A 17,158-nucleotide genomic window follows, 5' to 3' on the forward strand; every position below is an offset into this window, starting at 1 on the left:
GTACCTAAAAAAAGGGGCAAATGTTTTGGTGCAGGGCACCTAAGGCTCTTAGGCATGAATTCAAGGTGTTTAGTATGTTAGAGTTGTTAGGAATGAAGTTGGTCCTTATTTGTAATGAAGACTCAATTGTAAGGTACAATGGCACATTGGTGTGGTTATAAGCCAAGTGACCATTTGTAACCAAGGAGTCATTATTTATGCATTCTTGAGTATTTTACTATTTTTAGGATTTTTTAGGTGGATTTGAGTCATTAGGACACGTTTGAATTGAAGGTGTGTAAAAAAAGTGCAAAGGTGCAAGAAAGTTGCAAAATGCAAAAAGTTGCTAAAGAGCAATTTTTGCAAATTTGTTGTCAAACTTAAAAAAAGGAAGTTGTATGGTCTTCCAACCATCCAAATGGAAGTTATAACTGTTGGAAGACACTTATTTAAGGTCTCCACACGTGGGGAAGGCCATGGTACGGACGGGTGGACATCATTTAGTGAATAAAACTCAAAAATTCTGTAATTTTTTCTATTTTTTCAATTCTCTATGGTCTATATGGACTTTTAGTGGTACAAATCTTATATTTTTGGAAAGAGGACTGAGTCAACATTCTAATTCAATTGGTTTGAAGTTTTTATCTACTCTAGGTTAAAAGTTATACCTATTTTAGTAGAGGTAGGTCTGAAATTGCTGCACATTGAGGGTTTCAACAAGATGGCCTCCTAACTTGCAAATCCATCGTGGGATTTCAATGCTGCTTTGTGGAATGCAAGTTAGGAGAGGTGACTTGAAGATGGCAGAGTTTCAGGGCTATAGGAGTTGGGTACCTATTTTTACCAGCAAGCCCTATGTTGAACATAGTCTTATGTCTAGTCTAGCTTTGAAGAAAAATGAAGGATCATGCTCCCAAGTTGATTGATTTGACCCAAGTGAAGGTTGTATAAGGACCAATAAAAGGTGTAGAAGAGATAAAAGGGGTTGAACCAAGTCTTTGAACCCATTTATTTATGCTTCCCTTGTAACCCAACCTAAACTGGCCATTTAGGACTGTGACACAATGCGGGTATAACTTGATGCTGGAGTAGAGTTGGTAATTGATCTTTTGAATCTCGTAGGAGTAGTTGAAGGGTGTTTGGTGATGTGAAAATATTGGATGGTTCTTTGTATTGTTTGGGAGTTTGACCATTGAAACTAGGAATTGTCCTAATAAAAGTGCTGGTAACAATTTGTAATTTTCAGTGTTGGGTGTTGAGAAACTTCAAAGTGGGGGTTTTCTTATTGTTTTGAGTCAGTAAGAACCATTTCTATCATGGGTATGGAGTTCTAACCCAATTTAAGAAGTATTTTCCATTTTAGGCCTATTTGGTGTTAGGGAGTCCCTAATAGGTGTGATTGTCCCAAGTTGTTTGTGAACCCTAGGTTTGAGGGTTGGGCTTGTGAAGTGGAACCCGCTTTGAGGTAGAGTCTACCTTTGTTAGAAGCCCATTGGGTCAATCATTAACCTTGGAAGAAACCAAGTTGCTGTTTGGAGGTTGGAAGCAAGTTAAAGTGCTTATTAGAGTTGGAAGGGTAGTTGGTGCTTTTGCTGCATACTCTGCATCATGTTTCTTCATAGTCAATGCCTTCTTTATGAGAGAACCCTCGAGCTACAAATCTTGCTTTTTATTTTTCAATACTGCCATTTGATGCATGTTTAATCTTGAATAACCATTTGGAAGAGATAACTAATTTGTTCTTAGTTCATGGTACAACATCCCATACGTCATTCTTTAATATAGAGTTATATTCCTCAATCATTGCTTCCTTCCATGATTGATGTGAGAGAGCTTCTTCAACATTAGTAGGTTCAGATTTTATGAGTTTAGATAGCAATGCAACATAATATGATTGGTTTTTGGTCCTTTTGCTTTCCTGAATTACTTATCTGGTTCAACTTGATTTTCTTCTAACATTTTCTTAGCCCAAAGAGGTCTCTTTTTATTATTGCTGATGTTTTTAGGCTCTCTATGATTAGACATGGAATAGAGATTAGAATCATCCCCCCTCTCAATTTTTGTAGGTTGATCTTCTTTAGAAATGGATTCATTACTATTACTATAAATTTTAAAGGCTATGTCTTCTTCAAATATACATCTCTGCTAATTTCAATTGTTCTTTGCCCAGGAATGTAGATCCAGTATCCTTTTGTAGTTTCACTATATCCAATGAATATTCCCTTCTTCCTGGAAGGCTCTAATTTTGTTCTTTTCTATTTTGGTATGTGAATATAAACTAGACATCCAAATATTCTTAGGTGACTTATATATGGTTTAATGCCTGTGAATACTTCCTCTAGGGTGGTATTCTCTATTATGGAGTGACGGCATCAATTTTCAATGTAGATAGTTGTATTAGATGCTTTAGCCCAAAATGAATAATGAAGATTTGGATCATGTAACATAGCTCTAGCTGATTCAACTATAGACCTATTTTTTCTTTTAGCTATTCCATTATGTTGAGGATTATAAGGTACAAAAAACTCCCTCTTAATCTCAATAGAATTACAAAAATTTTTAAAGATATCAGATATGTATTCACCCCCATTGTCTGACCTTAGGGTTTTGATCTTTTGACTTGATTGGTTTTCAACTAAGGCTTTGAATTCTTTGAATTTAGATAAGACCTTAGATGACTCCTTTTGCTTTAGAAAATAGATCTAGGTTCTCTTAGAGTAATCATCGATAAAGATTATATAGAAAAGACACCCATTAAGAGAGGGGACTGACATAGGGTCATAGAGATCTGTGTAAATAAGTTCAAGAATGGATTTGGATTTATGATCACTTTTAGCGAAGGAATGTTTAGAATTTTTACCTAATGTACATCCCTAACAAATACTTAAATGATTAGCTTTCGTATTAGGTAGACCTTTTACAATTTTCCCTATAGATGATAAAGCCCAATAATTAAGATGACCTAGTCTCCTATGCCAGATTTTAGAGGAATTTGACTGACCATTACTAATGGTTAAGTTTAGATTAGGGTTTTGATTATTACAAAGCTTATAAAGACTCTCATCTTTGACTCCAACGGAGATGGCTTTCTTAATAGTTGAGTTCTTGGGCCAAGATAGAACTCTATCTTCTTGAAATGCAAATTTGTATCCTTGATTAGCAAGTCCAGAGATGGAGACAAGGTTTCTCTTGATTCTTGGTACATATAAAACATTCTTGAGTTGAAGAGTAATTCCAGAATTCAGTTGTATAGAACAGGAACCAATTCCTTTAATAGGATAAGAGGAGTTATCTCCAATGGTTACTTATTACGATGCATGATTAGAGAAGTTTCAAACTTATCCTTAAATCCAATGATGTGATGAGAAGCTCCACTATCTATGATCCAAGTATTGAGGTTAGTGTTTAATTCACTTGAGAGAGCTAAATAGAATGCATAATTTTCTTTTTCTACTTTCTCAATATTTTCATCCTTAACTTCCGCTAATGTTGCTTGAATTTTCTGCTTCTCTAGACATACATAATAGGAGTGACCAATCTTGTCACATTTAAAACATCTAACTTTGGACTAGTCACGTTGTTTGTGATATTTGTGATTTTTGTTGAATTCCTTCTTGTTATGTTTAAACTTTCTTTTCTTGTTTGATTGAGTATACAATGCTTGGATGTCTCCCTCTTGATTTGTAATAAGTCCTCTTGAAGCTAGTCTGGATTCTTTTTGAGTACATTCATTCTTTAACTAATCAAATTTTGGAAGTTTGGGTCGTGAACTTAAACCTCGAATGAAGGTTCCCCATGAAAGAGGAAGACCTCTAAGAGCAATCATGCTTAGCTCCTTCTTATCAAGTTGATTATTCATAGTTGCGAGTTGATCCTTTAATTCAGTAATTCTTAAGAAATATGAAGTTATAGATTCTCCATTTTTCATCTTTACATATAGTAGATCTTGTTTTAAAGTTAATAATCTACTAGTGTTGTTGATTTCAAATGTGTATTGAATAGAGGAGAACATTTCAAATGCAGTCTTAAGATTAGCTATAGATGGAAGAATATGATCTTTTACTGAATCTATAATGATCTTCATTGCTATGTTATTATGCCTTTTCCAAGTTACCTTTTCTAATTCATTTTTAGGCATGGGTAAATTTGATTCAATATATTCCTCTAATTCCATTTCTCTTAATACTATTAATAATCTAATTTTCTAAGATGAGAAATTTGATGCTCCATCTAGCCTATCTTTTATCATTGCATGATTCACCATTTTAATATTATGATTTTAAAAAACTCTCTTTTAACTTTTGAAATTTTAGATTGAATAGATACTTTGTAATAGTTTTCCTATCAGTATAACTCTGATACCATGTTAAATTTTGTGGATCTTTGATCGATAAAACAATTACAAAATTAATAATTGCAAAGAATTTCTTACTTGAATAGTGCTGAAAGTATTTCCTCGTTTATAACTTTACGAGCAATCACAATTAGCCTTTCTTTGACTATATACTAAAATGAATGGAGATGATCTATATTTGATGTTATTATATCTTCTAAATGAAATGTTAACCAAGTATCTTTTTCTTTGATCGCAAGTACTAGAATGTCATAGATTGATTGCTTTTCACTATGATCAGAGGGCATATATATAAGGGGGCAAAGCACCTATCTCCGAAGAGTCATGTCTCTTTGTGGCCCAAAGGCCATGTAGAGGCATGCCTCTTCATAGGCATGTTTCATAACAATAATAACTACCCTGATTAATTATAAGTCTGACAAACAAAATGAGGCATGATAATATATCTGCCGATAACAATGAGGAGCGCAATCACAATATATAAAAGGCTGCTGATAACAAATGAAACCTGATCACAATATATTAAATGACTATCAATAATCAACTTCATGATACTACATGTACATAAGCACGTGCACACACACACACACACGTATATATATACACAATAATTTAATTTATTCATCAGCTTAGATCAGTATATCAAATAATCCATGTTTTGCTTCTTCTGACACTAAAACATTAACACTGCTGACTACCATCTGCAATGCCTCTTTTTGCCTCATCAGTTCTTTTCTACAAATTGGAGGGTCTTCCCACCGGGGAAGGGGAGGATCCAACATCCCCATTCTTGAGAATAGTCCCAGTGGGCATTGAAGAAGGACAACAATCTTTGCCCTTATTAGCTTTAGAATCCCCTTATTTTTATTCAGATTTGGACCCTTTCTTATTATTTTTTTTGGTTGTAGCAGTCTCCACATCCTTTTTAAGGTTGGCTTTCTTCTTGCCTTTAGAAGGTTTGCCAACTGGGATCCAATTAACATCTGAAGTCTCCACCCCCTACACTGCTTCCTCATCTTGTGATATAGTTAGGAAGTCCTCAACTTCACCTCTAATAAAGTTGCTTGCCAACACAACCTCCTGGGCTAGGTGATCTATAGACTCAACTAAATCCTTATGGGTCACCCCATTGTTGCCATCCCCTCCCTCCTTGGGGATGATCTCTTTGTCTTCTGGGATCTTATCTAAGAAATCACTATTATGATTCATTAGAATGTCTTGAGCAAAAGCATGAGAACCTATCTCATGCTTTTTAGCTAAATCCAATCGAGGTTGGGGAACCTCCACACCTAGGGGCTCACCACAATCTTTACTCTTGGTCTGCTCCTGAGGAGGAGCATTCTCACCAAGAGATCTAGGTTGAGGGACCACCACACCCAGGGGTTCACCACACTCTAAACTTTTGATCTGATCTTATGGGGGGGCATTCTCACCCAAAGCCACCTCTCCTCCCTTTAAGTTCTCTAGAATACTGTTATGTGCCTTTCTCACCCACACTTTCTTTACTTTCTTAGATATCCCCTTCAACAAAGGGCATTTCTTAGCCCAGTGACCAACTTTTTTACGATGAAAGCATGCAAAAGGAATAGATTCATACTCAATGCGTTGGTCCCAGGTCCCTAATTTAGATTTTAATGAGACAACTTCAGGAAAATCTACACCTTAAGAAACTCCAACACAAAATCTAGCATAGTTCAATCTCCTTCGAGATACAGTCATAGGATCTAATGAAAGGAGCTTTTCGAAGGTATTGGCAATGCCCTGAAACACATCCTCCACCCAAAACTCAAGTGGGAGGCGAGACAACCTAACCCAGACAAGGGCTTGGATAGAAAAATCTGCCAAAGAGTAAAAGTTTGGAGTCCATTTCTAAAACAACAAGGTATGCTTCCCCATAACCCATGGACTGCAATAGAGGATATCCCACTTGTCTTCATCACAAGAAAAACCAAAAGAAAGACACCCTTGGCCATCACTGTAATGTCCACTTGACCTTTCAATTTCCATTTCTTATAGACAAAGGCCCTCACATCTTCAATTTTGGGTCTAGCACCTAAAAACCTTCCAAATAGAGTCAAATCCATACAAGATATATTTTTATCAATGATTTGATATAGGATTTTGATGGAGTACTTACCTTTATCCTTTGAAGAGATATCCTTAACCGATGGGAAGAAAAATTTGCTAGTAGGTCATACCCCAAATAGGCTAGACAATTTTTAAATCTACTTGCACCCCCCCCCCCCCCCCCCCCCTAAGTCCTCCAAAGTCCTACAATCATCAGATTTACTAGTTTCAGTAGAGGAATCTCCAACTGATGTAGATCACACTCCCAGCTCAGAGGGAGTAGTCATGTTTCTGCCAGAGGAATTCAAAATCAAGTTCTTGCTCACTCCCTTCTCCCCACTCCCACTTGCCATCCCTTTTTCCTTCAAGCCTAAGAATCCCATATTATAGAATGTTTCACTGTACACCTTGAGTGTTTTTAAGATCCCTAGAAAGTTTGCACTGGCAATTAAAAAAATTCAGAAGCTTTTCTTATGGATGGGAATGGAAAAAAAGAAAAGACTACCCCTCAATTTTTTTCTTTATTGTTAGAAATTATTGATTTAGAAATAATAATAACTAATTTTAACTTATTGAATAATTAACATATTAAATTTATCTATACTTATATACCTTTTAAAATAAAACTCGACGTCATAAGATAACTTGATTTTATTGTAAAACTAAACTTTTAAAAATAATCTAATCTATACCATATGATGGAATCTTGTATTTTTTTGTGTGTTTACTTTCGGTTTTGTGATGGTTTTGGAATTTTAATGTGATTTTATTTTTTGATGGCTTTTATGTAAACTATTTAGCTGGCTAAACTAGAATGTGCATTAGAGGTGTCTTTTATAATGGTTATTTGATTGGATGTCATGAAGTATTTTATGATTAAAAATTAAGACTTGTGTTTATTAGATTAATTTAGTGAGAATTTATGATGACTTTGGTTTTGAGAACCAACTATTATTTTTGGGTTGCTTGTTATGGAACCAAATTTAATCATTATTATTCTTTTTATGGTATGGGACATAATTGTGGTTTATGACCTCTAGGAAGGTTATATAGGTGCATTTCTATGGGAGTAGCTTGCATTGGGGGTTGGGGCCCAAAGTAGCTACTAAGGTAACTCATTGTAAGGTGTGTAATAAGTGATAACATAGTAATTAAAATATTTAGATTCACATTGAAAAGATAAGTTATAGATATTGCCTTGCCCATGCCTTAATTGCTTATACAGGCTAAGGATGGGAATGGGATGATACCTAGTGAGAGGTATGACTAGTTACCCTTATCTTCATGAGAGAGTATTCTAGTTCTACCTATGTCACATTGAGGGTCGGGGGTCTAGAGTGACTAGTCCATCGTATCTCAATGCTTGAGGGTCTAAGGTCTAGTGAGAGACCAGTCTAGAGTAGCTCAAGTAGTTTGACCATATGATGACACTCCCTAATATGTAGCTTGAGTCTCCTTCATAGATTTTATATATTTTCCTTTGTTGGTGTACTTTTTGTGGATGTTACTTTTGGTGATGATTTATTATTAGATGTTATTTATTGTTGGCGATTTACTATCTTTGATGACAATTGTCTATTTGTTGGATATTATGCTTTTGATAGTTAGTACTTGGTTTGGAATGGAATATTCCTTCACTATTCTCTTTATTTTGATACTTGATTTGTACTTGGTTGTATACCTTGGTATGAGATGTTTGTGTTGGTTGATTGTCTTTTTTGACTTTGGTTATCTTTTCTTTATGAGTAGTTTTTGTTACCCTTCAGGTAGATTAAGCTATCAGGATTCTTTGCCTAGGATTGATTTTGGTGTTTGATATCTGTATATGGATCGTACATTATCTCTTCTGCATGATAGGAGTAGGAGCCTAATTAAAGGGCCATGTGCTCAAGAGATAGCAACTTCTTACCATTTGGGTCCCCCTCAGATTGGTTGATGTTGGATGTTCATTGATGTAGTTGTACCTTTATCATTTTGACACTTGTCTTGGAGATTTATATTTAGTTGATGCATTTGTGTATCATGTATCTTGTATTTTGAGATCCAATGGGATTTTGCATTGTATATTGATGTTCTTGTATTCATTATTGCATACCCTATGAGATGGCTAATGGGTGTTTTTATCTAGATGTACCTTATCATATGTTCTTTACTTATGCATTTGCTTATGAGATTATGTATACGTTATTCATTTATGATTATGTTCATTGTACTTGAAGTTTAAATTTATTAATTAGACATTCTTAAATGTTACTCAACCCGAAGAAACCCTTGATGAATGAAATTTGTATTGTAATGGCTTATGTTTAATTGATGTGTATGTGTATATTGCTTACACATTCTTACTTTGATATTGTTAATTTTTTATTTTTTTTAAATGGTTCAATAAACTTTGTTTCATATTAGGTTAAGTTCTCTTGGGTTCTCAAGCAGGGCATTACATAGGTAATCAGACCATGAACACACTAGTTGATAGAACCGCCCATGAGGTTGAGTAAGATTCAACCAGAAAAGTAGTTGACCAAATATTAGCAATGCATGTTGACAAGGATCAACAAAGATTCAACATGACCAAAGAGAAGAGGAAAGAGCTAAAGGAGCAACAAGAAGATGTCTCTAAGGAGATGAAAAAGAAGAAGAAGAAAGACACAAGACATGCTATGCAACATGCTAAAGAGAAAGTAGCCCCTGAGAGTAAAGAGAGTCCTCAACTAGATACAAAAGATGACTCTTCACCAAACTTAGAGTCTAAAGAAGAAGAAGAAGCATCAAGTTATAAGAAGCTTGCAACAACCAAGCCTCCAATAGTGAAGACTTACAAGAGGAAGGCCACAAAGAAAAACATGATGAAACCTCCTAGCTAGATAGAAGAATAAGAGTCCAAAGATGAAGAGATTGACACTAAGAATCTTAAATCACCTAAGGAAGCTAAGAAGCTTTCACTCAAAAATATTCTCAATGATATAGACAATAATGGAAATTATATTACATTAGAAAATAAACTTGTAAAATTCACTAATAAAAGTAGAAATATGATTGTGAAAGTTGTACTGGTAAGTTTGAGATTTTTCAATAGAACACCAATAGATAATGAGTCACAGGTTTCCAATGAACTCTTTGTGACAATCAAAGAGATATGGTCAAAGGCCATACTAGACTGGAGAAATATGATAGAGGATTCCCTAGCAAAGACTAGAACTACTCTAAGCAAGAAGGATGTAACAAAACTCATGGAATCGTACAAAAAAAATACAAACCCATGAGAAAATATAGCTCTAATAACTATGGGTTTGAAAAGAGATGCTTTTGCAAATGAAAACACATATTGGAATCAATTGTATGAGGAAGAGAAGGAAAGTTTTGACAAGCCTCAAGGGAAAGAAAAAGAGGTAAAGGAAAATCCCAAAGGGACAAGACAATAGGCACAAGGAACTCCAAGAAGAAAACCATAGAGAAAATGGGCATACAAGTGGAGTAGAGAATGCCGATTCTCCGAGATTAGAACAAAGAGCCTAAGAAAAGTGAAGGAACACAAGAAGCCTCCACACCACCACTATAAGTAAAGGAGCCATAGAAGGATGGCATTCAATCAAGAACAAGTCACCCAAGTATCATTGATGTGATCATAATGGACTTGTGGCCAAAGAATGGAAAAGATAAAGATCATGATGCAACCAGTCAAGCAAAGGCCACCGAGAAAGAAAAGAAGGATAGAAGAAAAGGAGACATGTGATGGGGTGGGTTATACTCAAATTCCCCAAATGGATATGCCTAAGGAAATAAGGGGTAAATGGGAAAAAGGGTATTGAAGAAACATAGATGCAAGAGAAATTTCTATCTACGTAGTAGGAGAAAACACCCACAAAGTCTAGGCCATCAATGCCACCATCAAAAGGACAAAGGAGTGTAAAGAAGTCAAAGAAGACAAAAGACAAAAGAAAATGAGATTATGAGGAGTTTGGGAGTAGGAAGAAGAGTAGAGGGATGCAAGAATCCCTAGAGTTGACAGAGTCATCAACTTTAGAATATGAAAGTGAACTCTATGATACTGATGCAATGAAAGGCATCAAAATGTAGAAGCTTGGAGAGGGACTTAAAGAGATGGACAATCAAGTTCACAAGATGAACTCCAAGGGGTTGAACAAATATGTTTGACTCATGGAGAAGTAAAAGATAATGAAGTAGAACAACAAGAGATATGATCGAGTTGCCACTCTAGTGACTGCTTATGTTATACTAAAGGGACTTTCCGAAGAAACATCCTACAAAGAGGATGGTGATCTAATCAGTTAGATCAAAGATGTTATTGAACACTTGCATAAGAAAGCAAAGAAGCTTCCAATGCTTTTGGAACAATAGGTTCCAATTAAAACTCTTGACGAGGAGAAGAAGTTGATCAAAGAAAATAAATAAATAAATGATGACACTTAAAGATGAGATGTTAGAGGTATCGAAAGACATAACCCTAGTCTTTTAGAAACTAGGAATGCCACACATCTTGATAAGTGATTTGAAGTAAAGAAGACTGAAGGCTCAATACGAGCACAATGAAGCTTCTTAGGCTTATGATCCACTCTCTGGATTAGCTACAAATTACATCACAAAGATCCATGATACCATGTATTTGATACAACAAATACAAGAAGAAGAAGAGAAACCTTCTATCCAATTGATGGAGCTACAATGTTTTCTAAACCCACTGACAAGGATCATCAATACAAATTTGAAGGAAATGGATACTCAAGTCGCCATGCCACCAAAAAAGATAGATGATGTAGTCTACATGCAACTAATAGATCTTAGGAGTGTAGTACTGACACTCAGACAAATGCTAGAGCTATGGGAGACTCTGTTGAACTTAAGTAGAGAAAGAACAAGGATATCTTTAAGAAGTTGTAGAGAAAGATGAATACAAATAAACACCCTAGGGGAAGAATGTAACCTAGAGAGAAAACCCTCATGTATCCTTGAACCATTGATTGCCATTGATGACAAAAAGGGGGAGAAGTAACAAGAACAACAAAAAGGGGAGAAGTAACAAGAACAAAATAGGGAGAAGTGGTTAGAAATAAAGAGGGAAAAGATACCTCAAGCAAAGGGGGAGAAGAAGAAATGGGGAGTAGAAACCTAGGAAGATGCAAAGAGATGGGGGAGATGACAAGAAAATAAGATAACTAATGATGTGATGAGGAAAACATAAAAGGAAGCAATTAAAAAGAGGGAGTAAACTTGAAAAGTCTAAGGCCAAAAATAGACAACATGCAGATAGGTTAGCTTACACCTACAAACCATTGTAAGTCTTGTTATAATTATATATGTGTGTGTGTGTGTGTGTGTGTGTGTGTGTGTGTGTGTGTGTGTGTGTGTGTGTGTGTGTGAAGGTTTTTCCATCAATGCTAAAGGGGAGATTAATGGACTAAGGTACATTGACTAGACAAGGTGGTGAGTAGAGAACTCAAGTATTGAGCAAATATCAAGTGTTGTCATTGATTGGCGACTAGTTAACAAAAAGTGATGAAGCATTGCAAGAGAAACCACCAGTAGATTGACATACCGTTCATGACTTAAGAGTAAAGGAAGACGTGGAAGTTTGATGGTCACAACCTAGTCACCATTGATATGACGAAACAAGGGAAGGTTTGAATACGACATGACATGCATGCTGAGAGAAGCAACAAAATACAGTTGAAGCACACAAGGTCACAAGTTTAGATGTAAACTTACATATGGTTAGATTGGCCTACAAGTATAGGTATCTATGGGTAGGTAGTCAAAAGTGTCTTGTGACTATGCTCACAGTGCAATTCAAATTTCAAATTTCAAATTTGAGCAGAATATCTTCTAGGGTTTCCATTCGTAAATAATGAATATGATTTAAAGATCACCTGAACTTCATTTTAAAGTTGGTTGGCAAGGAAATAGAGAAGACTGTTGGTAAGAGGGAAGACAAAGTCATTGTTGTTGATGTAAATGTGTGAAGTAGAGATTTGTGAAGACAAACCAAAATAATTGTTAAGAAAGAGTAACAATAGAAAGGTGTGAGAAACACAAGGAGGAAGAGAAAGTGAATAGAGGAAGTTCAACAAGCTAGAACAAAGGAAGGAGATCAAAGAATCTTCGAGGATTTCACAGAGGATCTACCATGATTTCACAGAGATTAAAGAATCTTGTTTGCTTTTTAACCATTCCAACTATTGTAAGCCTTTAACATGGGAGACTTGTAATTCCAAAACCTTTAACAAGGTATCTCTCAGAAATAGATTGAAATCCTCTAATAAGGTAGCCTTGACAAACTTTTGTGATACATTAATTTGTTTTTGGATTCGATTGTGTAAATATTTTTACCATTAACATTTTGAATCACACTACGTGATCCATCATCAGGATGAAAGAGAGCAAGATATGCAAAACAAAGTGAGTTGCAGATGCTAACTAACCAAAAGTTAAAGGGACCAAGGGAAGAGACATTGCACACACACGTAGGTTAAAAATAAAATAATAGAGAATATGGTGTGCATGCAATCTCTCTTTCTTTGGTCTCTTTATCTTTTGGTCAGTCAACATCTACAACTCACTTTGTTTTGCATCTCTTTTTCTCTTTCATCCTAATGGTGGATCACATAGTGTGATTCAAAGCGTTGGTGGTAAATTTTTTTACACAATCGAATCCAAAAACAAATCAATGTAATACAATGGATTGTGGAAATTTGATCACTTTAATTAAACTTTTGTAATCCTACCAGTTTATAGACATTCCTAACATGGTGCTTCTCAAAAGGAACAAATGCGAGCCTTGATTACAATACCCTTTTATTGCAATGAATGACTAGTGGGTATATTACTCCTACCATGGTTTCCACCCTTACACCAAGGGCTTCCACATAAAAGTATTTGTCATGGATGTATGCTCTGTGTTTGATAATGTATGGTTTTACTGCATAAATTTTATCATTTTCTTAATAATTAAGGTGGTAGTAACAAAATGTGTGTTAAAAGTAGCTATGTTAACTTATAGATTTTGTAGAAGTGAACGTATTGATTCACCCACCTTCTCAGTATCGATTGGGACCAACATATGAGACTTACAAGCTTATTCGAGCTCCTCACAATTAACCACACTAAAAACAACAATTGAAAGACTAAGAGTCACAATTTAGAATTTGCCCTTTACAATAAGACAAATACAATCGATAGAAAACCAAGAGTCGCAACTTAGAAAGCCTAGCTAAATCTCTTAGACTTAAAAAATATTCAATATTTTTTTAGAAAAAAAAACATAAACATCCTTCCCTTTCCATTATGAAGCATCCCCGTGATGCGACTCAAATCTATTTTTCCATTTTAGCTACGTTTTATGATTTAAAATTGTTATTTACGAAATCGTTTAGTTTTCTCTGCGTTCAGATTAGTCGTCCCATCAAAGGTCTGCGGGTTCAAATCTTCATTGCTTCTGTCCGCAGCAGATCGGGGGCAAATCTTTAAGCAATCAGCGAACTATTTAGAAATTCATTTGCAGATTCAAAGAAGGATTTAGCTGTTTCGAAAGTCTCAGCAATTCGATCCTTTCTAGGTATTAAATTCTTTTCGTGTTTCTTCCTTTCTTAATGTGCTTTTAAACTCGTTACACGAACATTAATACTAGTTTTTCAAAGCTACACTGATTTTTTAATATATTTTCGTAAGTGGATTTGGCAACTTCCATTGGAAATTAAAGCTCAAGAACTGTATATCTGTTGTCTGATACTTTAGTTTTAACTCAATTAGGTTTTTCTAATATATGAAAAACTTTAGTTTTAACTCAGTTAGGTTATTCTATTATATAACTTGAGTTTGTAAGCTCGCCGATTCATTATTTCATTATTGGGCTTTCTAAAATAGAAACTCATTACCTTTTTCATTATGAGCAGTGGGGTGAGGCCAAACCAAGTAGAGATGGTGCTAGTCTTAGCTCTGGGAGATCTACACATTCCACATAGGGCGCCTGATTTGCCAACGAAATTCAAATCTATGCTCGTTCCAGGAAAAATCCAGCACATTATCAGTCCCGGAAATCTCTGCATCAAGGTATTCACCTACTTATTATCAAACCCTTTTTGTTGAGATAAATATAATTGCAGTGGTGTTTTTTACTTTTGGTCAACTAAAATTCTATCTTCTGTTTTGTCCTTAGATATGATTGTTTGTGCAAGATTCTTCTGGCATTAGTTTGGTAGCCCTAGTATTGTCTGATATTTCGGGTCTCTCGATTGAATCCATCATCAGGGATAAGTTTGAACACAAATAATTCCAGTTTCAAAATTTACATTCCAGTTTCTCGCACGACCATGGAAATGTTGCATTAAATGAGATAACCAGAGATTACGCAACACTGTAATAATGTTTATTAGACTGGCCTAATTAGTCATACAATTTTAAGTCTGGAAAGAGATTATGGACGAATTAAACTGGTTCTAATCATAGGGAGTCTTCGAGTTCTTATGAGTCTCCATGTTTTGTCTTGTCCGTAAAGTGCAAGCTTGAAAGAAGTCACCAAGAACTAAAAGTAATGGACAAACCTTCATTTGCAAGTAAAACATTTCATTTGGAGTAGCAGAGTGTTTGTGATTTGTGGTACAATTTTTCGGTCAATTCAGTGGATTTACTGGATTTTTGGAGTTGAAGATAAGTTCTAATTTTGAATCTATGAATAATTATATGCAAGACTTACCCCCCGAATTTCTTTTCTTAACATAGCCCTTGCTTCCAATGCTGCAAACTTCCAATGCTGCAAAAGTAATTATCAACACAGTATGAGTAATTGGGTTGAGCAGAAGGATTCCTGACCAACAGTAGTGTGGTGTATTGATAGCCAAGTTGTGTTATAGGAGCTTTACGTAAAACAATCAAGCATTGAATCGTATTGGCAGGTAGAGAATTCTCAGCAAAGGAAGTCCCAAAGAATTTGGTGGCCTGTTGAGCAATCACCGTAACAGAGGAGAGAGGGACACCCTCAGAGGAAATGAGAGAAATATAGCATTACCATATCTGCCATCCATCAGTGTGTTGTGAAAAACGTCGTGTTCCTGTCACCTTCTTAAATCCAATCAACTCGTGCCTTTTGTTTCCAATAAATCTTCTCCTGAAGCTCCCATTCCTCCAACTCCTTTACTGCAACTGACTCCTCTCCATACAGTTCTGCTCAAAGGCCTTGATCTCTGATTTGGCAAGTAATGCATCTACCCGAGATTGTGCTTAAACCTTTGCCAAGAAGATGTTTCCAAAGCACAGCCTGTTCCACTTTTTAATCTTCTACCCGACAAATTGAAGTTAATTGACAAATGGGTACATTGGAGTACCATAAGCAAGCTTCCCCTCCTGCCACCAACCCATCATAATGTTCTGAAGGGAATTATTCCAAAGCCATGTAAGCTGAAACTTAAAGTAAAGATTTTTGAGACATGAACATGAGTAGCAATAGATTTGATTGGCCAACAGTCAGATCCATTCTCAAAGGGACCCCATAATTACTACAGTGAAATTTCACCACATGCCTATTAATGCATGTGCCACTCTATTTAAGCAGGGTCATTTGAGCTTGGGTCGCATTATTGTGAGAGACACCAATTGCCAATAAATTCATCCCCTTTGACATTTAATGCGAAACATGGCCTCCAAGAGGATTAAAAATATATATTAAACTTGAAAGAGAAGTCATAGCATTTGAAAGGCATGATGGATGTTAGTATTGCTTTTTGGATATTTTATCATTCTTGGCAATGGAACCAAAGCACCATAGCGACAGGTTGAAATGGAAAAGAACTGGCACTTCTACCCACATCCATCAGAATTGAAATCTGATTGCATTGGAGTGACAGCGATGATGAATAATGAGAATCAGACCCAAGTCACCTGACCAGGCAACTTACTATAAATAGATGCTCTCTCCAAGAAGTTGGAGAACATACTAGAGGCTGGAAATAACTTCAGAAAGTCTCATATGAGTGCTTTAGACCATCTGGGCTTACGGGTAACATCAATTAACCTCTCTGTCAAAGCTGACACTAAGCAGGAAGATGAATGTCAATTGCAATGCTAGAACAACCAAAAATGGGGATGTTACAGATTACAATTAAATCACTTATCCATTGTGTCACTACTGCAACAAATCCTGATGAGCAATTGAAATTAATCATATAGGTACACTGTGCTGTTGTATTCAACCATCATACAAACACATCAACTAACCCTTCCAAGCTGGTTAATTAATAGAAGATAGCAATGAGCATCAGACAACCATGGGGACAATATGTCACTACCAATACTCAAGCGGTGACCTGAGAATGCTGAACAATTGCAATCCTTAAGATGAATGGTTAAGCAAGAGGAAGGATTTGTGTCCTGATCTGAAGTACTGCAATCAAGGAGCTTTGTCCTCAAACTCAGGATTGCATTAATTCACATGAGTAGTTGTGAAGATGAAATCAGATACAATGTGTTTATAATGCGGTCCCTAGGAGACAAGGGTACTTGGAGGTGCCATTTTATATTTAATATACTTAATTAATTTCCAGAAAATATCATGGTGTAGAACTTGAAAACAAGAGCAGTAAATAGCAAAGGTAGTTTCTCTTTAGACCATTAGAATGACAGGAAATAAGTCATACAACTGTTTTTGCCCCTCTCATAAAGTCTACACGGTTAGTAGATCCGATCACTATAACCTTGAATGGATTTTTCTATCATCCAAAATATTGGCTTGAAACATTATGCAGGTTTTAT

The 17,158-nt window shown here is 35.7% G+C and overlaps 1 protein-coding gene across 1 annotated transcript in view; it reads left to right on the plus strand.

Annotated features, from left to right (window-relative positions):
• Positions 1 to 13,792: 13,792 nt before the first annotated feature.
• Positions 13,793 to 17,158, plus strand: part of MAG1 (Calcineurin-like metallo-phosphoesterase superfamily protein) — an 82,197-nt gene continuing 78,831 nt past the window's right edge. Inside the window, exons 1-2 of the mRNA XM_089803481.1 lie at positions 13,793 to 13,970; positions 14,308 to 14,464. Of these exons, the coding sequence (XP_089659607.1) occupies positions 14,333 to 14,464 (132 nt within the window). The 5' untranslated portion in view covers positions 13,793 to 13,970; positions 14,308 to 14,332. The remainder of the gene's footprint in view (positions 13,971 to 14,307; positions 14,465 to 17,158) is intronic.

This window comes from Cupressus sempervirens, chromosome 10 (genome assembly GCF_028749045.1).
Source record: "Cupressus sempervirens isolate cs-2001-9-10 chromosome 10, ASM2874904v1, whole genome shotgun sequence".
In the NCBI taxonomy this organism is placed as follows: Eukaryota; Viridiplantae; Streptophyta; class Pinopsida; order Cupressales; family Cupressaceae; genus Cupressus; species Cupressus sempervirens.